The sequence below is a fragment of the Bufo bufo genome, chromosome 8, assembly GCF_905171765.1.
Source record: "Bufo bufo chromosome 8, aBufBuf1.1, whole genome shotgun sequence".
Classification (NCBI taxonomy): domain Eukaryota; kingdom Metazoa; phylum Chordata; class Amphibia; order Anura; family Bufonidae; genus Bufo; species Bufo bufo.
Genome location: NC_053396.1, coordinates 184291078 through 184316583, shown reverse-complemented (window position 1 = coordinate 184316583; position 25506 = coordinate 184291078). Strand labels below are relative to the sequence as shown.

The 25506-nt window shown below is 46.1% G+C and overlaps 1 protein-coding gene across 1 annotated transcript in view; it reads left to right on the top strand.

Moving 5' to 3' along the window:
- Window positions 1–25506, top strand: part of LOC121009532 (cytochrome P450 2C5-like) — a 99780-nt gene that overhangs the window by 10775 nt on the left and 63499 nt on the right. The window contains exon 2 of the mRNA XM_040442732.1: window positions 9275–9440. Coding sequence (XP_040298666.1) covers window positions 9275–9440 — 166 coding nt within the window. The remainder of the gene's footprint in view (window positions 1–9274; window positions 9441–25506) is intronic.

Genomic DNA, 25506 nt, shown 5'->3' with positions numbered 1-25506 from the left:
GTATGTTTTGGGTCATTGTCGTGCTGGAACACCCATCCACGACCCATTTTCAGTTTCCTGGCAGAGGGAAGGAGGTTGTCGCTCAGGATTTCACGATACATGGCTCCGTCCATTTTCCCGTTTATGCGAATAAGTTGTCCTGTGCCCTTAGCAGAAAAACACCCCCAAAGCAAAATGTTTCCACCCCCATGCTTGACGGTGGGGACGGTGTTTTGGGGGTCATAGGCAGCATTTTTCTTCCTCCAAACACAGCGAGTTGAGTTAATGCCAAAGAGCTCTATTTTGGTCTCATCAGACCACAGCACCTTCTCCCAGTCACTCTCTGAATCATTCAGGTGTTCATTGGCAAACTTCAGACGGGCCTGCACATGTGCCTTCCTGAGCAGGGGGACCTTGCGAGCCCTGCAGGATTTTAATCCATTGCGGTGTAATGTGTTTCCAATGGTTTTCTTGGTGACTGTGGTCCCTGCTAATTTGAGGTCATTAACTAACTCCTCCCGTGTAGTTCTAGGATGCTTTTTCACCTTTCTCAGAACCATTGACACCCCACGAGGTGAGATCTTGCGTGGAGCCCCAGAGCGAGGTCGATTGATGGTCATTTTGTGTTCCTTCCATTTTCGAACAATCGCACCAACAGTTGTCACCTTCTCTCCCAGCTTCTTGCTAATGGTTTTGTAGCCCATTCCAGCCTTGTGCAGGTCTACAATTTTGTCTCTGACATCCTTGGACAGCTCTTTGGTCTTTCCCATGTTGGAGAGTTTGGAGTCTGCTTGATTGATTGATTCTGTGGACAGGTGTCTTTTATACAGGTGACTAGTTAAGACAGGTGTCCTTAATGAGGGTGACTAATTGAGTAGAAGTGTCTAACCACTCTGTGGGAGCCAGAACTCTTAATGGTTGGTAGGGGTTCAAATACTTATTTCACTCAATGAAATGCAAATCAGTTGCTATCTTTTATTTAAAGTTATTTTTTCGATTTTCCTTTTGATGTGCTATCTGCCACTGTTACAATAAACCTACCATTGAAATGATACTGTTCTGAGACTTTTCATTTCTTTGTCATTGGACAAACTTACAAAATCAGTGAGGGGTCAAATAATTATTTCCCCCACTGTATATCTATCCACTACAATGCTTTATAACGCTAATACCTTCTGATATACTTCAAATCAATTTGATACCTGATTTCTCTCAGCCGACAAATGTCTGATTAAACCCAAATCTGGTCTATTTCAGATTTCCTTTTTTATCTATACAGATATATATACATAATCAACCATACCAGCCTAGAACTGAACTCAATTCTTTGGAGATTATTCCGTGTTCTCACCAGTATATATATGAAAGAGGCAATTGTGGGTGAGGATGGTGAGGATGTGTAAACCTTATAAGTGGAAGTTCAAAGGGATATAAACACAGAAAAAATAATACTTGGTGTAATCTATAGACCCCTAACATCACAGAAGAGATAGAAACGCAACTGTATAACCAAATAGAGCGGGCGGCACAGGCTGCTACAGTGGTCATAATGGGAGATTTTAACTTCCCAGACATTGACTGGGGTAATGGTTCTGCCTCAACCGCAAAGGAGAGAAAATTCCTCAACTTGCTGCAGGACCACTTTATGGGCTAGTTTGTAGAAGCTCCCACTAGGGGCGATGCTCTGTTGGATCTGGTAATTTCTAATGATGCAGAGCTTGTTGGTAATGTTACTGTTCGAGAAACACTAGGTAATAGTGACCACAATATAATTATATTCCCCCTAAACTATAAAAAGCAAAGTCTGTCAGGGAGAGCAAAGACACTGAATTTCAAAAATGCTAATTTCCCTGGGTTGAGGAAAGCATTTCAGGGCATAGACTGGGAGCACCTACTGTCGCAAAATAATACTGAGGATAAATGGGAGAACTTCAAATCCACATTGAGTAATTGCACTAAAAAAATTATCACTTTAGGTAACAAGCATGAAATGCTAAAATTAAATCCCCCATTGCTTACAGCTACTGTAAAAAGGGGAATAAAAGACGAAAAGAAGGCATTTAAAAAAATACAAATCTCAGGGGTTAGCTGTAGCGTTTGTAGATTACACAGGGCTTAATAAAATTTGCAAAAAGGAGATAAAATTAGCAAAGATACAAAACGAACAGCAGGTACCAAAAGAAAGCAAAACAAATCCCAAAAAGTTATTTTAATTATATAAATGCTAAAAAAACCTAGGTCTGAGCAGGTAGGGGCCCTAAATAATAGTAAAGGGGGTGGTAGTCACTGAAGATAAGGAAAAGGCAGAGTTCCTAAATAGTTTTTTTTTAGCTCTGCATATACAAAAGAAGAGAAAGCAGCTGATATCTGTGGCGCCGGGGCTGTTAGTACATCAAAATTAAATAGGGTAAATGTGAACAAGTCTCCGGGTCCAGATGGATTACACCCAAGACTGCTTAAAGAGCTCAGTTCAGTCATTGCTGTGCCCCTGTTTATAATTTTTTAAGATTCTCTAGGTACAGTGCCAAGTGATTGGCGCAAGGCAAATGTGGTGCCCATATTCAAAAAAGGATTAAGGTCCTCCACAGGCAATTATAGACCAGTTAGTTTAACTTCTGTTGTGGGAAAAATGTTTGAAGGACTCTTACTATATACAGGAGACTGTGACTATAAATAATATTATAAGTGATAACCAGCATGGATTTACCAAGGACAGAAGTTGTCAGACTAACCTGATTTTGTTTTTATGAGTAGGTGAGTAGTAGCCTGGACAAAGGGGCAGCTGTGGATGTAGTGTTTCTGGATTTTGTAAAGGCTTTTGATACTGTCCCTAATAGACGCTTAATAGATAAAGGTCTATAGGCTTGGAAAGTATAGTTTGTAATTGGATTGAAAACTGGCTGGAGGACCGTGTTCAGAAAGTTGTGGTCAATGATTCCTATTCAGAATGGTCCCAGGTTATAAGTGGTGTACCCCAAGGTTCCGTGCTGGGCCCTTTATTATTTAATTTACTTATTAATGATATTGAGGGGATTAATAGCACCATATCTATTTTTTTCAGATGACACTAAGCTGTGTAGAACTGTACAGTCTATGGAAGATGTCCATAAACTACAAGCTGACTTGAACACTCTGAGTGATTGGGCATCAACTTGGCAAATGAGGTTCAATATGGAAAAATGTAAAGGTATGCATCTTGGTAGTAAAAATCTCTGTGCTTCATATGTCCTAGGTGATGTAATACTGGGAGAGTCACTTATAGAGAAGGATTTGGGTGTCCTTGTGGATGGTAGATTAAATTACAGCATACAATGTCAATCAGCTGCTTCTAAGGCCACCAGGATATTGTCATGCATTAAACGAGGCATGGACTCGCAGAGCCGGGATGTAATATAACCACTTTGCAAAGTGTTGGTGCAGCCTCATCTGGAATATGCAGTTCAGTTCTGGGCACCAGTATATAGAAAGGACGCACTGCAGCTAGAAAAAGTACAGAGGAGAGTGACTAAACTAATAGGGGGCATGGAGGGTCTTAGTTATGAAAAAAGATTAAAATAATTGAATTTATTTAGTCTTGAGAAGAGACGTCTAAGGTGGGACATGATTAACCTATGCAAATATATAAATGAGCCATACAAAAAATACGGTGAAAAGCTGTTCTATGTAAAATGCGCTCAAAAGACAAGGGGGCACTGCCTCTGATTGGAGAGGAAAAAGTTCAGTCTCTGGAAGCGTCAAAGCTTCTTTACTGTAAGAACTGTGAAGCTGTGGAATAGACTTCCTCAAGACGTCGTCACAGCAGGAACAGTAGACATTTTTAAAAATGCTTTAGACAAATTCTTAAAAGTAAAAAACATTAATGCTTATGAAAACATGTAGAAATCTGAGTCTCAATTCCTTTTGGGATTCGCATCACCACCTATCCCTTGGTTGAACTTGATGGACGTATATGTCTATTTTTAACCATATTAACTATATAACTATGTAAGTAACTATGTAACCTGTGACATTCCCTGTAATTTTATATTACCCGCTGCTGACATCAGCGACATTATCTGCGGTATTTCTCCTGTGTAATGTGTGTGCATCCCAAAAATATCTGTGACATCCAGTGTACTTTTTCCATAGACTGTCCGCTGCGGACAGTGACATTAGCTGTACTACATCTCCTGTGTAACGTGTGCACATCCAAAAAATATCAGTGACATTCAGTGTACTTTTTCCGTAGGCGGTGTCCGCTGCGGGTACATCTCCTGTGTAACTTTTCCACATACCAAATACTTGTGACATTCCCTGTAATATTATATTAGCTGCTGGTGACATCAGCAACATTATCTGCAGTATTTCTCCTGTGTATCGTTTCCACATCCCAAATACCTGTGACATTCCCTGTAATTTTATATTAGCCGCTGCTGACATCAGCAACATTATCTACGGTGTATCTCCTGTGTGACGTTTCCACATCCCAAATACCTTTATTTTTTTTCGCGCATACACTTACAAATCCTACACTACTATATGTGTGACATACTTTCAAACATATATAACATTTTAAATGAAGAAGGTGAGCAGTAAGGGACAGGGAAGTGGCTGTGATGCTGATGGTGCACACAGAGGCCATGGCCCTGGGCGCGTTGAAACTGTGCCTGCTGCCAGAGCACAAGAAATCATCCACGATACCAAGATTCATGTCCCAGTTTGCAGGGCGGCACAGGACAATGCACAGGACAATGCTCTCTAAGTCACACCAGTGTGACCAGTTGGTCGGTTGGATTGCAGCAGATAATGCCTCCAGTCGGTTAAGCACCACACTGTCTTCCACCATGTTGGCCAGGCTTTGTAAGCAGCAGAGGGAGGTAGTGGAATACCAGCTGCAACATGTTCTTTGCCTTTCCAGTCAGCTTCCGCTCTTCACAAGTGTGAAGTGGGCATGGATGTCTGACCTCTGTTAAGAAACTTTAAAGAATCAACAAAGATGGTGAGCGGCGATAACGCTATTATCAACGTCACCATACCACTTTTGTGTCTACTCAAACACTTGCTGTTCACAATTAAGGCCGACGCTTTGCATGTGGAAGAGTTGGAAATGGGGAAGACATTACACAGGGTGATAGCCAGACCACCTTCAGTTTGTTTTCTCAACGCAAATTGAATGATGATGATGATGATGATGATGAGGAGGAGCAGGAGACAGTTGCCTCCGCTACAGAGGGAAGTACCCATTGAAGTTTAATTCCATCTGTTCAGCGTGGATGGGCAGAAGAGGAGGAAGAGGATGAGGAGATTGAGAGTCATTCTCCTGATGACGACAGTGAAGTCTAGCCTGTTGTTACTCTGGCACACATGGCTGACTTTAAATCAGGATGCCTTTACCGTGACCTACGCATTTTACGCATTTTGGACAACACCGATTACTGGTTGTTCACCCTTCTCGACCCCCACTACAAAGAGAACTTCTCATTCCTGAAGTGGAGAGAACGAGCAAAATGGTGCAATACCAGAAGGTCCTTGTGGAAAAATTGCTCCAAAAATTTCCAGCTGACAACGCTGGCGGCAGAGTATGAGGTTCCTTGGGCAACTGAGGAGGGGAGATGAGGGGAACACACAGGATTTCCAACAGAGGCAGGGCAACACTCTCCAAATCCTGGGACAGTTTCATGACACCCCGCCAACACCCTTACCCTGATGCGTGGCCTAGTGTCACAAGCGTCCTCAATGACCCCTCTGTCCTTAAAACTATTGGGTGTCCAAGCTGGACACGTGGCACAAACTGGCGTTCTACGCCTTGGAGGTGCTGGCCTGCCTTGCCGCCAGCGTTTTGTCAGAGCGGGTATTTAGTGCTGCTGGGGGCAGAATACTGATAAGTGCATCCTCCTGTCAACTGAAAATGCTGACAGGATGACTCTTATAAAAATGAACAAAGCCTGGATTGCCCCTGACTTCTCTACTCCACAAGAGGAAAGCGGCTGAACATAAAGGCACTTTAAATGTGTTTATTAAAAATGTACTGAATACACTTTTATTCCACCACAAAAAAAGGGTATATGGCTCAATCTTCCTTTTCTCATCCTCCTCCTCTTCCATCATATCAACATGCTTATTAGTCTGCCCTCACTCCTAATGTTGTAGAGGGTCAGCTTACCTGCAGTCCCTCACCTACAATCTTTTAGAGGGTCAACTCACCTGCAGGCCTTCGCATATAATATTTTAGAGGGTCAGCTCACCAGCAGGCCCTCACCTACAATCTTTTAGAGGGCCAGCTCACCTGCAGGCCCTCGCATGCAATGTTTTAGAGGGTCAGCTAGCCAGCAGGCCCTCACCTACAATCTTATAGATGGTCATCTCATCTGCAGGCCCTCGCATATAATGTTTTTGAGGGTACGCTCACCAGCAGGCCCTCAACCATAATGTTTTACTGGGTCAGCTCACCTGCAGGCCCTCGCATATAATGTTTTAGAAGGTCAGCTCACCAGCAGGCCCTCACCTACAATCTTTTAGAGGGCCAGCTCACCTGCAGGCCCTCACATGTAATGTTTTAGAGGTTCAGCTAGCCAGCAGGCCCTCGACCATAATGTTTTCCTGGGTCAGCTCACATGCAGGCCCTTGCATATAATGTTTTAGAGGGCCAGCTCATCTACAGGCCCTAGCATGTAATGTTTTAGAAGGTCTGCTCACCAGCAGGCCCTCACCTACAATCTTTTAGAGGGTCAGATCACCTGCAGGCCCTCAACCATAATGTTTTACAGGGTCAGCTCACCAGCAGGCCCTCACCTACAATCTTTTAGAGGGTCAGATCACCTGCAGGCCTTCACATATAATGTTTTAGAGGTTTAGCTCACCAGCACGCCTTCACCTACAATCTTTTAGAGGGTCAACTCCCCAGCAGGCCCTCATCTACAATCTTTTATAGGGTCAACTCACCAGCAGGCCCTCGCATATAATATTTTTGAGAGTCAGCTCACCATCAGGCCCTCAACCATATTATTTTACAGGGTCAGCTTAACAGCAGGCCCTCATCTACAATCTTTAGAGGGTCAGCTCACCTGTAGGCCCTTGCATGTAATGTTTTAGAGGGTCAGCTCACCAGCAGGCCTCACCTACAATCTTTTCGAGGGTCAGCTGACCTGTAGGCCCTCAACCATAATGTTTTACAGGGTCAACTCACCAGCAGGCCCTCACCTACAATCTTTTATAGGGTCAACTCACCAGCAGGCCCTCGCATATAATATTTTTGAGGGTCAGCTCATCATCAGGCCCTCAACCATAATAATTTACAGGGTCAGCTTAACAGCAGGCCCTCATCTACAATCTTTAGAGGGTCAGCTCACCTGTAGGCCCTTGCATGTAATGTTTTAGAGGGTCAGCTCACCAGCAGGCCTCACCTACAATCTTTTCAAGGGTCAGCTGACCTGTAGGCCCTCAACCATAATGTTTTACAGGGTCAGCACACCTACAGGCCCTCACATATATTGTTTTTGAGGGTCAGCTCACTAGCAGGCAATCAACTATATTGTTTTACAGGGTCAGCTCACCAGCAGGCTCTCACCTACAATCTTTTAGAGGGTCATCTCACCTTCAGGCCCTCGCAAATAATGTTTTTAGAGGGTCAGCTCACCAGCAGGCCCTCAGCCATAATGTTTTTACTGGGTCAGCTCACTAGCAGGCTCTCACCTACAATCTTTTAGAGGGTTAGCTCACCAGCAGGCCCTTGCATATAATGTTTGAGGGTCAGCTCACTAGCAGGTCCTCAACCATAATGTTTTACAGGCTCAGCTCACCAGCAGTCCCTCTTTTACAATCTTTTAGAGGGTTAGTTCACCAGCAGGCCCTCGCATATAATGTTTTTGAGGGTCAGCTGACAACAGGCCCTCAACCATAATGTTTTATAGGGTCAGCTCACCAGCAGGATCTCGCCCATAATTTTTTCAATGGTCAGCTCAGCAGCAGGCACTCGCCCATAATTTTTTCGATGCTCATATCAGCAGCAGGCACTCGCCTCAAATGTTTTCCAGAGTCAGCTATATATGGAGTCAGAGCAGGGACTCCTAAGCCGCAGACTCACACTGAGGCATTCCCTCACTGTACAGCGATCTTCTGCATAGAAATAGAGGCTAAATTAGATTTAAATACACTGACTCGAGCATCGCGCTTGAGCACACACAGTGTTCGGCCGAACTCTGCTATGTGCCGAGCATAGTGATGCTCGAGCTGAACTGGTGTTCGGCCGAGCATGCTCGCTCAACACTACTGTTTATCCCTATTCTACACAGACAATTATTATTCTTCTTTGCAATTCTAGCCTTTCCCTTCACTTGCCCTGGCAGTAAAATACAAGTTTCATAGATTTTTCACTGTCCCTGACTCCCTTCATTTTCTGGAAGACACTGTAAACCTAAACACCCTCATTCACAGCCCAGCACAGAATTACGTTCTGCTCATTCTTCTAGGGCACCTCCCTCCCTGCTGTAGCACTGATTGACTGTCCAAGCTGTATCTCGGTCTGGGAGCCAATCAGGGAAAGCCCTCCCCCTTCTTCCTCTCAGGGTCAGGTGAAAACCCTTTTTTTTCCTCCTTAGTGCTTTTTTCCTGTCGACATGTGCACTAAAATGGCGCTACGGTGGTTTCATCAAAAATTAACCTGAAAAGTTATAGGTTCATCTGCTGTATGAAAAGTAGCAAAATTTAGACCGGACCCAGTTTGGTCCCAACTAGTTTGCTCATCCTTACATGCAATAGCAAACATTTTCAGATCTAGATGCTGGTTTGAAAACTGCAGAATATTTTTGGTGGGACCACCCCGTAATTCACATTCACTTTTTTAGATCATTGTAATGCATTTTATTCTAATGAAAAGCAGCTGCATCTCTAACAATCAATATGTTTAAATGCAATTCATAATCCACTTCTGTTGTTGTAGGATATCAACATTTAGAATACTATAGAAATATGTCATGTGACATTAAAATTTTGGTTGCAATTTTTTTTGTGTTGGAGGAAAAGGGCTATATAATTTGAAGGAAATCTGGGTAAACCTGCTCAAGAACTCTCGGGTCAGAAGTTCGGTAGGCAGGGGATCTTATGCGTTGTCTAAGGGTCCACACCTGCAGTCAGTATTAAATAATATTAACACACTCGCCATGAAATCGTCCTTTTTCACAATCTGTGTAAGGACGTTTTTTCTACCCCTCTTGTCACAATTACTGGTACTTTAAAAAGTAATCTATGTTGGATGTTTCGTTCATGGTAGAATATAACAATCTTTTTATGTATTCTGTTTTGCTTGCCTCCCTACTAGCTGAGAGAAAAGTATGGACCAGTATACACTATCCACATGGGCATGGATCCTGTTGTGGTATTGTTCAGTTGTGATGCAGTAAAAGAAGCTCTCATTGACAATGCAGAGGACTTTGGTGCCAGAGGAAATATGCCACTTCTGGACAAGATAAGCTCTGGAGGCCATGGTAAGAACCAAGACTGGACATGCTCATGTCAACACTTACAGGGTTGTTTAACTCATTTCAAAAGCTCTTAAAGCCCCTAAAGTCAGTAAAAGATTTTATAGTACCCCATTACAGCACTGTCACTTTGATCCTCAAAGCTAATGTGTGTTCACAATGCTGCAACAATGACGCAGTCGCATATGACATGTGACCACTGCAGTCAATTAGTGGCCTCAGTGATATATGGCACAAGATCATTGATGCCAGTGATTGGCTGCAGCAGTCAAGTGCCAATGGCAGCTGCATCACTGCTGAGGTCGTGGAAACACAGGAGAAGTGAGAACTAGAGTGGAAGTGCAAGAAATGGTGAGGGATTAAATGGTGAGTATACAGTATTTTATTATTTTAACACATTTATGGACTTTGCAGAGCTTTTGAAAAAAGTCAGACAACCACTTGTAATGAACTGCAGTGACTTCCTAATTTATAGCGGAGGGGGGATGAATAAAATGTTTATTAAACTTGGCATTTGAAGCTCATTTTTTTTTTGTGCAAGGCCACATTTAAACCACATATGCACAGAAACCATGCAGAGCCCTGGTATTATCCTCACACAGGACCATAGACCTTGCTACTCCATTATGCCCACCTGTATACAGTAGAAACATCACACAAATGTTGAAAGGCATACAGTGCCTGGTTTGGAGTGGCCCCAATGCTACACTGGGTTCCCTGGAGAACGTTGAGGTGTCACCACGTGTTGCTGCTCCCCGGAGGGGGAGGTAAGGAATTGTGCACCTCAATGGGAGGCAATACAGGTAAGGCATAGGGCTGGCTTCTCCAGTCTCCTCCTTGGATGAAGAAGGGTTTGATGCTGAGGAAAGGCCTGAGCTACCTGTCCCGCTATTCAACAAGAAAAAGTTCCAGCACTCATGTTTTCTTTGGTAGCTAAAATCCTTGTCTTTATTCAGGCAGTAGAAGCAATGTACAGGACATACTGTACACCCACTAGTGTAGCCACATTGAAGAGTTTCAAACAAAGTTCTTATTCTTAAGAATAAGAACTTTGTTCGAAACGCGTCAATGTTGCTACACTAGTGGGTGTATGTCCTGTACATTGCTTCTACTGCCTGAATAAAAAGCTACTAAAGAAAACGTGAGTGCTGGAACTTTTTCTTGTTGAATTGTGCTACAGAGGCTTACCTGTCTGTTCAGTGCACGCGGGCGATCCAGGTTGATTGAGTGAGCTGGACTTTTCTTTATTTACTGCTAGCTGTCCCACTCTCTTACTCCTTCTAGTGGGAGGGGTGGAGTGGATAAACTTAGCAAAAACACAATGTTACAACTCCCATCTGTCATAGACTTTCATTACAGCTTCAATGATACTCAATGGCAATGGCACAGCAGTTTTTCCAGACAAAAACAGGCTTTCAGACATGATTGATAACTAGAGTTGAGCGAACACCTGGATGTTCGGGTTCGACGAGTTCGGCCGAACTTTCGAAAAGTGTTCGGGTTCGGGATCCGAACTCGACCCGAACTTCATCCCGAACCCGAACCCCATAGAAGTCAATGGGGACCCGAACTTTTGGGCACTAAAAAGGCTGTAAAACACACCCGGAAAGGGCTAGAGGGCTGCAAAAGGCAGCAAAATGTAGTTAAATCCCCTGCAAACAAATGTAGATAGGGAAATGATGAGTTAACATAAAATAAATAAAAATTAAACAATATTAATTGGAGTGAGGTCCCATAGCACAGAATCAGGCTTCAAGTCACCCACCAATGGAGAAGGTCACTTACTATTATTTTGACCACAGCACCCAGACAAAGGAGAGAGGTCCCACAGCAGAGAACCAGGCATCATATCACCCACCACAGGAGTAGGCCACCATTTAGTTACTTTGACCCCTACACCCAGACGGAGGAGAGAGGTTACACAGCAGAGAATCAGGCATTTAGATCACCCACCACAGGAGTAGGCCACCATTGAATCAGACCCCGGCAACCATGTCAGATGGCACAAGCATAAGCTTTATATCAATCAGCACAGGAGAAGGCGACTTTGACAGACTTTGACCCCTACACCCGGACGGAGGAGAGAGGTTTCAAAGCAGAGAATCAGGCATTTAGATCACCCACCACAGGAGTAGGCCCCAATTTAATGGGACCCCGGCAACCATGTCAGATGGCACAACCATCAGCTTCATATCAATCAGCACAGGAGAAGGCGACTTTGAAAGACTTTGACCCCTACACCCAGACGGAGGAGAGAGGTTTCACAGCAGAGAATCAGGCATTTAGATCACCCACCACAGGAGTAGGCCCCCATTGAATCAGACCCTGGCAACCATGTCAGATGGCACAACCATCAGCTTTATATAAATCAGCACAGGAGAAGGCGACTTTGAAAGACTTCGACCCCTACACCCAGATGGAGGAGAGAGGTTTCACAGCAGAGAATCAGGCATCATATCAACCACCACAGGAGAAGCCACCATTTAGTTACTTTGACCCCTGCACCCAGGAAGAGGAGAGAGGCACCACAGCACATATTCTGGCATCATATCAGCCACCACAGGAGAAGCCACCATTGAGTTACTTTGACCCCCGCACCCAGGAAGAGGAGAGAGGCACCACAGCACATATTCTGGCATCATATCAGCCACCACAGGAGAAGCCACTATTGAGTTACTTTGACCCCCGCACCCAGGAAGAGGAGAGAGGCACCACAGCACATATTCTGGCATCATATCAGCCACCACAGGAGAAGCCACCATTGAGTTACTTTGACCCCTGCACCCAGGAAGAGGAGAGAGGCCCCACAGCACATATTCTGGCATCATATCAGCCACCACAGGAGAAGCCACCATTTAGTTACTTTGACCCCTTCACCCAAACAGAGGAGAGAGGTTCCACATCAGAGAATCAGGCATCATATCAACCACCACAGGAGTAGGCCACAATTTAATGGGACCCCGGCAACCATGTCAGATGGCACAACCATCAGCTTCATATCAATCAGCACAGGAGAAGGCGACTTTGAAAGACTTTGACCCCTACACCCAGACGGAGGAGAGAGGTTTCACAGCAGAGAATCAGGCATTTAGATCACCCACCACAGGAGTAGGCCCCCATTGAATCAGACCCTGGCAACCATGTCAGATGGCACAACCATCAGCTTTATATCAATCAGCACAGGAGAAGCCACCATTGAGTTACTTTGACCCCTGCACCCAGGAAGAGGAGAGAGGCCCCACAGCACATATTCTGGCATCATATCAGCCACCACAGGAGAAGCCTCCATTGAGTTACTTTGACCCCCGCACCCAGGAAGAGGAGAGAGGCACCACAGCACATATTCTGGCATCATATCAGCCACCACAGGAGAAGCCACCATTGAGTTACTTTGACCCCTGCACCCAGGAAGAGGAGAGAGGCCCCACAGCACATATTCTGGCATCATACTAACCACCACAGGAGAAGCCACCATTGAGTTACTTTGAAACCTGCACCCAGGAAGAGGAGAGAGGCCCCACAGCACATATTCTGGCATCATATCAGCCACCACAGGAGAAGCCACCATTGAGTTACTTTGACCCCCGCACCCAGGAAGAGGAGAGAGGCACCACAGCACATATTCTGGCATCATATCAGCCACCACAGGAGAAGCCACCATTGAGTTACTTTGACCCCTGCACCCAGGAAGAGGAGAGAGGCCCCACAGCACATATTCTGGCATCATACTAACCACCACAGGAGAAGCCACCATTGAGTTACTTTGACCCCTGCACCCAGGAAGAGGAGAGAGGCCCCACAGCACATATTCTGGCATCATATCAGCCACCACAGGAGAAGCCACCATTGAGTTACTTTGACCCCCGCACCCAGGAAGAGGAGAGAGGCACCACAGCACATATTCTGGCATCATATCAGCCACCACAGGAGAAGCCACCATTGAGTTACTTTGACCCCCGCACCCAGGAAGAGGAGAGAGGCACCACAGCACATATTCAGGCATCATATCACACACCACAGGAGAAGGCCTCTTTCAGTGATTTAGGCCTTTGGACCCAGACAGAGGAGAGAGGCACCACAGCACATATTCTGGCATCATATCAGCCACCACAGGAGAAGCCACCATTGAGTTACTTTGACCCCTGCACCCAGTAGGAGGAGAGAGGCCCCACAGCACATATTCTGGCATCATATCAGCCACCACAGGAGAAGCCACCATTTAGTTACTTTGACCCCTGCACCCAGGAAGAGGAGAGAGGCACCACAGCACATATTCTGGCATCATATCAGCCACCACAGGAGAAGCCACCATTGAGTTACTTTGACCCCTGCACCCAGGAAGAGGAGAGAGGCCCCACAGCACATATTCTGGCATCATACTAACCACCACAGGAGAAGCCACCATTGAGTTACTTTGACCCCTGCACCCAGGAAGAGGAGAGAGGCCCCACAGCACATATTCTGGCATCATATCAGCCACCACAGGAGAAGCCACCATTGAGTTACTTTGACCCCCGCACCCAGGAAGAGGAGAGAGGCACCACAGCACATATTCTGGCATCATATCAGCCACCACAGGAGAAGCCACCATTGAGTTACTTTGACCCCCGCACCCAGGAAGAGGAGAGAGGCACCACAGCACATATTCAGGCATCATATCACACACCACAGGAGAAGGCCTCTTTCAGTGATTTAGGCCTTTGGACCCAGACAGAGGAGAGAGGCACCACAGCACATATTCTGGCATCATATCAGCCACCACAGGAGAAGCCACCATTGAGTTACTTTGACCCCTGCACCCAGGAAGAGGAGAGAGGCCCCACAGCACATATTCTGGCATCATATCAGCCACCACAGGAGAAGCCACCATTTAGTTACTTTGACCCCTGCACCCAGGAAGAGGAGAGAGGCACCACAGCACATATTCTGGCATCATATCAGCCACCACAGGAGAAGCCACCATTGAGTTACTTTGACCCCTGCACCCAGGAAGAGGAGAGAGGCCCCACAGCACATATTCTGGCATCATACTAACCACCACAGGAGAAGCCACCATTGAGTTACTTTGACCCCTGCACCCAGGAAGAGGAGAGAGGCCCCACAGCACATATTCTGGCATCATATCAGCCACCACAGGAGAAGCCACCATTGAGTTACTTTGACCCCCGCACCCAGGAAGAGGAGAGAGGCACCACAGCACATATTCTGGCATCATATCAGCCACCACAGGAGAAGCCACCATTGAGTTACTTTGACCCCCGCACCCAGGAAGAGGAGAGAGGCACCACAGCACATATTCAGGCATCATATCACACACCACAGGAGAAGGCCTCTTTCAGTGATTTAGGCCTTTGGACCCAGACAGAGGAGAGAGGCACCACAGCACATATTCTGGCATCATATCAGCCACCACAGGAGAAGCCACCATTGAGTTACTTTGACCCCTGCACCCAGGAAGAGGAGAGAGGCCCCACAGCACATATTCTGGCATCATATCAGCCACCACAGGAGAAGCCACCATTTAGTTACTTTGACCCCTGCACCCAGGAAGAGGAGAGAGGCACCACAGCACATATTCTGGCATCATATCAGCCACCACAGGAGAAGCCACCATTTAGTTACTTTGACCCCTTCACCCAAACAGAGGAGAGAGGTTCCACATCAGAGAATCAGGCATCATATCAACCACCACAGGAGTAGGCCACAATTTAATGGGACCCCGGCAACCATGTCAGATGGCACAACCATCAGCTTCATATCAATCAGCACAGGAGAAGGCGACTTTGAAAGACTTTGACCCCTACACCCAGACGGAGGAGAGAGGTTTCACAGCAGAGAATCAGGCATTTAGATCACCCACCACAGGAGTAGGCCCCCATTGAATCAGACCCTGGCAACCATGTCAGATGGCACAACCATCAGCTTTATATCAATCAGCACAGGAGAAGCCACCATTGAGTTACTTTGACCCCTGCACCCAGGAAGAGGAGAGAGGCCCCACAGCACATATTCTGGCATCATATCAGCCACCACAGGAGAAGCCACCATTGAGTTACTTTGACCCCCGCACCCAGGAAGAGGAGAGAGGCACCACAGCACATATTCTGGCATCATATCAGCCACCACAGGAGAAGCCACCATTGAGTTACTTTGACCCCTGCACCCAGGAAGAGGAGAGAGGCCCCACAGCACATATTCTGGCATCATACTAACCACCACAGGAGAAGCCACCATTGAGTTACTTTGACCCCTGCACCCAGGAAGAGGAGAGAGGCCCCACAGCACATATTCTGGCATCATATCAGCCACCACAGGAGAGGCCACCATTGAGTTACTTTGACCCCTGCACCCAGGAAGAGGAGAGAGGCACCACAGCACATATTCTGGCATCATATCAGCCACCACAGGAGAAGCCACCATTTAGTTACTTTGACCCCTTCACCCAAACAGAGGAGAGAGGTTCCACATCAGAGAATCAGGCATCATATCAACCACCACAGGAGTAGGCCACAATTTAGTTTATTTGACCCCTGCACCCAGGAAGAGGAGAGAGGCCCCACAGCACATATTCTGGCATCATATCACACACCACAGGAGAAGGCCTCTTTCAGTGATTTAGGCCTTTGGACCCAGACAGAGGAGAGAGGTCAGAGATTAGCTTCATATCCCCCAGCACAGCAGAAGACCGCTTTATTTGACTTAGGCCTCAGCACCCAGACAGAAGACAGAGGTAGCATGGCAGAGGTTATGGCTTTATGTCACCCGTTAGTTTAACCGGCCACTTTCATCTGGTTAGGCCCCGGCGCCCAGACAGAGAAGAGTTTCATTCAACTGTGGGTTTCATAAAATTTGTATCAAATAAAGAAGTGGCCCGTAGCACAACAAGACATGTTTTAGGCAGTTAATAAGGACTACTCTGCACAAGGGAGGGACAGGTCCTGTGGGATCCATGCCTGGTTCATCTTTATGAAGGTCAGCTTGTCCACGTTGGCTGTGGACAGGCGGCTGCGCTTGTCAGTAATGACGCCCCCTGCCGTGCTGAATACGCGTTCAGATAAAACGCTGGCCGCCGGGCAGGAAAGCACCTCCAAGGCATAACATGCTAACTCTGGCCACGTGGACAATTTCGAAACCCAGTAGTTGAATGGGGCCGAACCATCCGTCAGGATGTGGAGGGGTGTGCAGACATACTGTTCAACCATGTTAGTGAAATGCTGCCTCCTGCTAACACGTTCCGTATCAGGTGTCGGTGCAGATAGCTGTGGCGTGGAGACAAAACTTTTCCACATTTCTGCCATGCTAACCCTGCCCTCAGATGAGCTGGCCGTGACACAGCTGCGTTGGCGACCTCTTGCCACTCCTCTGCCTTCACCTTCCACCTGTTCCCCTGTGACATGTGGGAATGCTCTCAAGAGCGCCTCTATCAGCGTGCGCTTGTACTCGCGCATCTTACGGTCGCGCTCCAGTTCAGGAATTAAAGTGGGCACATTGTCTTTATACCGGGGATCCAGCAGGGTGGCCACCCAGTAGTCTGCACACGTTAAAACGTGGGCAACTCTGCTGTCGTTGCGCAGGCATTGGAGCATATATTCGCTCATGTGGGCCAGGCTACCCATGGGTAAGGACAAGCTGTCCTCTGTGGGAGGCGTATCGTCATCGTCCACCGTATCCCCCCAGCCACGCACCAGTGATGGGCCTGGGCTGCCACCCCGCTGTGAACTTGCGTCATCCTCATCCCCCTCCACCTCCTCCTCCTCATCCTCCTCGTCCTCCAGTACAGTGCCTTGGCTGGCGACTTGTGAACCTGTCCTCTGCTGCTTAAACAAACCTCCCTCTGAGCCACTTCGAACAGACTGGCCCGAAAGTGTTAGAAACGAGCCCTCATCCTCCTCCTCCTCCTCCACCTGGGCCACCTCCTCTAACATCATTGCCCTAAGTGTTTTCTCAAGGAGACATAGAAGTGGTATTGTAACGCTGATAACAGTGTCATCGCCACTGGCCATGTTGGTGGAGTACTCGAAACAGCGCAGCAGGGCACACAGGTCTCGCATGGAGGCCCAATCATTGGTGGTGAAGTGGTGCTGTTCGGCAGTACGACTGACGCGAGCGTGCTGCAGCTGAAACTCCACTATGGCCTGCTGCTGCTCGCACAGTCTCTCCAGCATGTGCAAGGTGGAGTTCCACCGGGTGGGCACGTCGCATATGAGGCGGTGAGCGGGAAGGCCGAAGTTCCGCTGTAGCGCAGACAGGCGAGCAGCGGCAGGATGTGAACGGCGGAAGCGCGCACAGACGGCCCGCACTTTATGCAGCAGCTCTGACATGTTGGGGTAGTGGTGAATGAACCTCTGCACCACCAAGTTCAGCACATGCGCCAGGCAAGGGATGTGCGTCAAACCGGCTAGTCCCAGAGCTGCCACGAGATTTCGCCCATTATCGCATACCACCAGGCCTGGCTTGAGGCCCACCGGCAGAAACCACTCGTCGGTCTGTTGTTCAATACCCCGCCACAATTCCTTTGCGCTGTGGGGCCTGTCCCCCAAACATATGAGTTTCAGAATGGCCTGCTGACGTTTACCCCGGGCTGTGCTGAAGTTGGTGGTGAAGGTGTGTGGCTGACCGGATGAGCTGGTGGAAGCAGTGGAGGAGGAAGCCGAGTAGGAGGAGGAGGCTACAGGAGGCAGAGAATGATGCCCTGCGATCCTAGGGGGCAGAAGGACGTGCGCCAAGGAACTGTCCGCCGGGGGCCCAGCCGCCACTACATTCATCCAGTGTGCAGTTAGTGAGATATAGCGTCCCTGGCCGTGCTTACTGGTCCACGTATCTGTGGTTAGGTGGACCTTGCCACAAATGGCGTTGCGCAGTGCACACTTGATTTTATCGGACACTTGCATGTGCAGGGAAGGCACGGCTGTCTTGGAGAAGTAGTGGCGGCTGGGAACCACATACTGCGGGACAGCCATGGCCATCAGCTGTTTGAAGCTGTCTGTGTCCACCAGCCGGAATGACAGCATTTCAAAGGCCAGCAGTTTAGAAATGCTGGCGTTCAGGCCAAGGGCTCGAGGGTGACTCGGGGGGAATTTGCGCTTCCTCTCTAAGGTTTGAGATATTGAGAGCTGAACGCTGCTGTGTGATATAGTGGAGACGCTAGTTGACGATGGCGGTGGTGGTGGTGTCGGTGGCACATCCTCTGTTTGCTGCTCGGCAGGTGGCAACATTCCTCTCGAGGCGGAAGCCGAGGCAGCAGCGGTAGAGGGAGCAGGGGGAGCCTCAGCGAGTGCCTGGTTTTTAAGGTGTGTACCCCACTGCAGTTCATACTTTGCATGTAGATGCCTGGTCATGCAGGTTGTGCTGAGGTTCAGAACGTTAATGCCTCGCCTCAGGCTCTGATGGCAGAGCGTGCAAGTCACTCGGGTCTTGTCGGTAGGACATTGTTTAAAGAAGTGCCATGCCAGGGAACTCTTTGAAGCTGCCTTTGTGGGGCTGGGTCCCTGTTGGCGATGTCCAGTAGCAGGCGAACTCTGGGGGCGGCGGCTCGTCTGCTTTGGCCCCCTGCTCCCTCTTTGGCTTCGCTGTTGTCTCGGTCTCACCACTACCTCTTCCTCTGAACTGTGAAAGTCATCGCCACGACCTTCAGTCCATGTGGGGTCTAAGACCTCATCGTCCTCTGCATCGTCTTCCACCCAGTCTCCCTCCCTGACCTCCTCCTGTTCAGTCTGCACACTGCAAAAAGACGCGGCAGTGTGCACCTGTGTTTCGTCATCATCAGAGAGTCGGTGACTCTGCTGTGGTGGTATTCCCATGTCCTCTTCATCTGGAGACATAAGTGGTTGTGCGTCAGTGCATGGTATGTCTTCCTCCACTGGGGAAGGGCTAGGTGGACGCCCCTGGGAAACCCTGGAAGCAGAGTCTTCAAACAGAAGAAGAGACTGCTGCATAACTTGTGGCTCAGACCGTTTCCCTGATATGCTTGGGGGTGATGTGACAGACTGATGGGCTTGGTTTTCAGGTGCCACCTGTGCGCTTTCCGCAGAAGACTGGGTGGAAGACCATGTGGTGAACGTGCTGGAAGCACTGTCGGCCACCCAATCGATTAATGCCTGTACCTGCTCAGGCCTTACCATCCTAAGAGCGGCATTGGGCCCCACAAGATATTGCGGTACATTCTGCCGGCTAGTTGAGGGAGTTCGTTCCCTACTGTGTGCGCCTGGGGCCGAACGGCCACGTCCTCTACCAGCAACAGAGGCTCCACGGACACCACCACGACCGCGTCCTCGTCCCTTAATAGTATTTTTCTTCATTGTTGCGATTCAACTCGCACCACAATGAAATATATTATTTTTTATAAGCAAAATCCCCTCACTGGAATACTTTCAGTCTTTTGACTGTATGGATTACAGATGGAATGACTGTTATATGTGAGTACCGCTTTCTTTGACAGATTCTAGTATGGGTACATATATGTTTTCCCAACCCCAGCACATTAGTTTGCTAATTCCAGATGTATGAAACGCAGGCCTAACTGTATCTAGTACATTGAACGCCAGATAAACTAACTTGGCCTTTTTTAAATAAAAAAAAAATCCCCTCACTGGAATACTTTCAGTCTTTTGACTGTATGGATTACAGATGGAATGACTGTTATATGTGAGTACCGCTTTCTTTGACAGATTCTAGTATGGGTACATATATGTTTTCCCAACCCCAGCACATTAGTTTGCTAATTCCAGATGTATGAAACGCAGGCCTAACTGTATCTAGTATATTGAACGCCAGATAAACTAACTTGGCCTTTTTTAAATAAAAAAAATCCCCTCACTGGAATACTTTCAGTCTTTTGACTGTATGGATTACAGATGGAATGACTGTTATATGTGAGTACCGCTTTCTTTGACAGATTCTAGTATGGGTACATATATGTTTTCCCAACCCCAGCACATTAGTTTGCTAATTCCAGATGTATGAAACGCAGGCCTAACTGTATCTAGTATATTGAACGCCAGATAAACTAACTTGGCCTTTTTTAAATAAAAAAAATCCCCTCACTGGAATACTTTCAGTCTTTTGACTGTATGGATTACAGATGGAATGACTGTTATATGTGAGTACCGCTTTCTTTGACAGATTCTAGTATGGGTACATATATGTTTTCCCAACCCCAGCACATTAGTTTGCTAATTCCAGATGTATGAAACGCAGGCCTAACTGTATCTAGTATATTGAACGCCAGATAAACTAACTTGGCCTTTTTTAAATAAAAAAAATCCCCTCACTGGAATACTTTCAGTCTTTTGACTGTATGGATTACAGATGGAATGACTGTTATATGTGAGTACCGCTTTCTTTGACAGATTCTAGTATGGGTACATATATGTTTTCCCAACCCCAGCACATTAGTTTGCTAATTCCAGATGTATGAAACGCAGGCCTAACTGTATCTAGTATATTGAACGCCAGATAAACTAACTTGGCCTTTTTTAAATAAAAAAAATCCCCTCACTGGAATACTTTCAGTCTTTTGACTGTATGGATTACAGATGGAATGACTGTTATATGTGAGTACCGCTTTCTTTGACAGATTCTAGTATGGGTACATATATGTTTTCCCAACCCCAGCACATTAGTTTGCTAATTCCAGATGTATGAAACGCAGGCCTAACTGTATCTAGTATATTGAACGCCAGATAAACTAACTTGGCCTTTTTTAAATAAAAAAAATCCCCTCACTGGAATACTTTCAGTCTTTTGACTGTATGGATTACAGATGGAATGACTGTTATATGTGAGTACCGCTTTCTTTGACAGATTCTAGTATGGGTACATATATGTTTTCCCAACCCCAGCACATTAGTTTGCTAATTCCAGATGTATGAAACGCAGGCCTAACTGTATCTAGTATATTGAACGCCAGATAAACTAACTTGGCCTTTTTTAAATAAAAAAAATCCCCTCACTGGAATACTTTCAGTCTTTTGACTGTATGGATTACAGATGGAATGACTGTTATATGTGAGTACCGCTTTCTTTGACAGATTCTAGTATGGGTACATATATGTTTTCCCAACCCCAGCACATTAGTTTGCTAATTCCAGATGTATGAAACGCAGGCCTAACTGTATCTAGTATATTGAACGCCAGATAAACTAACTTGGCCTTTTTTAAATAAAAAAAATCCCCTCACTGGAATACTTTCAGTCTTTTGACTGTATGGATTACAGATGGAATGACTGTTATATGTGAGTACCGCTTTCTTTGACAGATTCTAGTATGGGTACATATATGTTTTCCCAACCCCAGCACATTAGTTTGCTAATTCCAGATGTATGAAACGCAGGCCTAACTGTATCTAGTATATTGAACGCCAGATAAACTAACTTGGCCTTTTTTAAATAAAAAAAATCCCCTCACTGGAATACTTTCAGTCTTTTGACTGTATGGATTACAGATGGAATGACTGTTATATGTGAGTACCGCTTTCTTTGACAGATTCTAGTATGGGTACATATATGTTTTCCCAACCCCAGCACATTAGTTTGCTAATTCCAGATGTATGAAACGCAGGCCTAACTGTATCTAGTATATTGAACGCCAGATAAACTAACTTGGCCTTTTTTAAATAAAAAAAATCCCCTCACTGGAATACTTTCAGTCTTTTGACTGTATGGATTACAGATGGAATGACTGTTATATGTGAGTACCGCTTTCTTTGACAGATTCTAGTATGGGTACATATATGTTTTCCCAACCCCAGCACATTAGTTTGCTAATTCCAGATGTATGAAACGCAGGCCTAACTGTATCTAGTATATTGAACGCCAGATAAACTAACTTGGCCTTTTTTAAATAAAAAAAATCCCCTCACTGGAATACTTTCAGTCTTTTGACTGTATGGATTACAGATGGAATGACTGTTATATGTGAGTACCGCTTTCTTTGACAGATTCTAGTATGGGTACATATATGTTTTCCCAACCCCAGCACATTAGTTTGCTAATTCCAGATGTATGAAACGCAGGCCTAACTGTATCTAGTATATTGAACGCCAGATAAACTAACTTGGCCTTTTTTAAATAAAAAAAAAATTCCCTCACTGGAATACTTTCAGTCTTTTGACTGTATGGATTACAGATGGAATGACTGTTATATGTGAGTACCGCTTTCTTTGACAGATTCTAGTATGGGTACATATATGTTTTCCCAACCCCAGCACATTAGTTTGCTAATTCCAGATGTATGAAACGCAGGCCTAACTGTATCTAGTATATTGAACGCCAGATAAACTAACTTGGCCTTTTTTAAATAAAAAAAAAATTCCCTCACTGGAATACTTTATGGCTTTTCACTGTATGGATTACAGGTGGACTGGTATTAGTAGGGGTGACACAAGCACACCCAAGTCCCTGATGTAGGATTTCTATGGCACAGACCACTATTACAAGTGATTAATGGACGTTGGGAGAGATTGTGCTGCAGCACTAGTCCCAAGATGGCCGCCGCCTATCAGCCCAGTAACATGTGCCACAAAATGGTCTGCACAACCTTTAAAAAAAATAGCCTTGGACTGTGCTGCTAAATCGCTATTGGTCTGAATCCCAGGTGTAGATGTCTGACTTGTTTGGAGCTTTGGAATGCACACTGTGGCAGCTTCTGCTGCAGCACTACAAGTCGCAAAATGGCGGCCGGCGGTCAGCCCAGGTACATGTGGATGGAAAAATCACTCTGGCCACTCTAAAAATAGCCAATCCCTATCAAAAAAGCAGCTCAGCTGCAGTTGTTCAGATGAATCACAGGTGGAGGAGAGAAATTTGCTTCCAGTTATTCAATTATCCCTGCCTATTCTCGCCCTAGCATCAGCTGCGTCTATCCCTGTTCTATTCACATCGGGAGTGAGCACGTCCCGACGTGCGCACAAGCTTATAAAGAGGCTGAGTCACATGCTGCACTTGGCCAATCACAGCCTTGCCAATAGTAGGCATGGCTGCGATGGCATCTTAGGGCAAGTAGTATGATGCATGTTGATTGGCTGCTTTGCAGCCTTTCAAAATGCGCCAAAATACATGCCGAACGACGAACCCGAACCCGAACTTTTACGAAAAAGTTCGGGTCCGTGTCACGAACACCCCAAAATTCGGTACGGACCCGAACTATGCTCGAACTGTTCGCTCAACACTATTGATAACTAGAGATGAGCGAAGTTTAGAAAACTTTGAATGGGCTGCTTTGCCAAATTTCATAAAGGCATTTTCTTTGTGACAAATTACTTAATCACAAAGAACATTTCTATGTCAGTAGCGGGCGCAATGATTGTGCCACCCCCCGTAATTGAACCCCTCAGATGCTGCTTTCATCACTGATCCCAACTTCTGAGATTAAAAAAAATTAGGGCTTTTAGGGGTTAACGGGTGAAAAAAAATTACTCACCTTATTTGAGCACGAAGTAGTCGCCGCGGCCATCTTGATTAAATATATCCCACACGAAATCTTGCGCGGTGCATCATGATGTCATCACTAGAGATGAGCGAATTTTTTAAAAAGATTTGATTCACCGGTTCGCCCAAAAAATTTGGTTTGATCCGAATATATTCGCAGTAAATTATGTTAATAAACGGCTATTTCCTGGCTGCTGAGAGCCTTTATAGTAGTGTAGAACACTGTGCCTTGTAGTAACACCTTTCTGATATTGCTCCACTATCTTTCTGCGCAACATTGTGGGAATTGGTGATCCTCTACCCATCTTGGCTTCTGAGAGACACTGCCACTCTGAGAAGCTCTTTTTATACCCAATCATGTTGCCAATTGACCTAATTAGTGTTAATTGGTCTTCCAGCTCTTCGTTATGCTCAAATTTACTTTTTCCAGCCTCTTATTGCTACTTGTCCCAACTTTTTTGGGATTTGTTGACACCGTGAAAATTGGAATCAACGTATTTTTCCTTTAAGATGATACATTTACTCGGATTAAACGTTTGATCTGTCATCTACGTTCTACTACAAATAAAATATTGACATTTGCCATGTCCACATCATTGCATTCAGTTTTTATTCACAATTTGTTTAGTGTCCCAACTTTTTGGAATCCGGTTTGTACTGTGAGTCAGTATGACATGCAGATGACAGGCGTCGCTCTTAGAATATCTGCACACTTCACTTATTAGGGCATTCACGGGGTCAAAACTGACCAAATAACTCAAGTACGGTATGCACTCAGCCTTACAGGTCGATGATAGCGCCAAGAAGAAGCGCACTCCTTTTACACTGTCGCCAGCTGGTTCCACATAGATGTCTACAGAACCTGTTCTATTAAACGCATATACAAGTAGAGCCCCCCAGACAGAATGGAGAGGGTGTCAGCAGTAAGTTTGTGTTGATGTCACTGATTAATTTGCCCTACCTCTGATCCGTCAGAACAATCACCCACAAAAACAGATAATTTCTGTGGAGCATACGCCTTCACTCGGTCAGCATTTGCTCAATAATCCATCAGTATTGCTAATGCCCAAAAAAAAACAGAAGTGAATCTAAAACAGATGACAAGTTAATGGACTATTTGCATGTCTTCTGTGTTTTGTACCCACTCCTGCTTTTGGCTACCAAATCATAAGCCAATTCTGATGGGACCATACCGGCCTTACAGCTGCTACACAGACAGGATCCGCTGTGCATCTCATTTTTCCTTCCTTCTGACAGATCAGAAGAAAGGTCAAATAAATCATGATGTCAGCCAGGCCGAAAGGCAAAATAGTGGCCCAGTCATGAAGTGGGGAGGGTGGGAACAGCATGAGGAGTCCACAGAGTAGACCTATGACATAGTGGTGAGGTGGAAGCAGCATGAGGAGACCATAGAGTGGGCCAATGACAGAGTCTGGAGGTGGCGGAAGCATCAGAAGACCACGTGGCACGACGACAAAAAATTGTGGAGGTGGCAGCAGCATGAGGAGGTCACAGAGTAGTACGACGACGAAAGATTGTGGAGGTGGCAGCAGCATGAGGAGGCCACAGAGTGGCACGAAGACAAAGTGTGGAGGTGTCAGCAGCATTAAGAGGCCAGAGAAGCACGATGACGAGAGATTATGGAG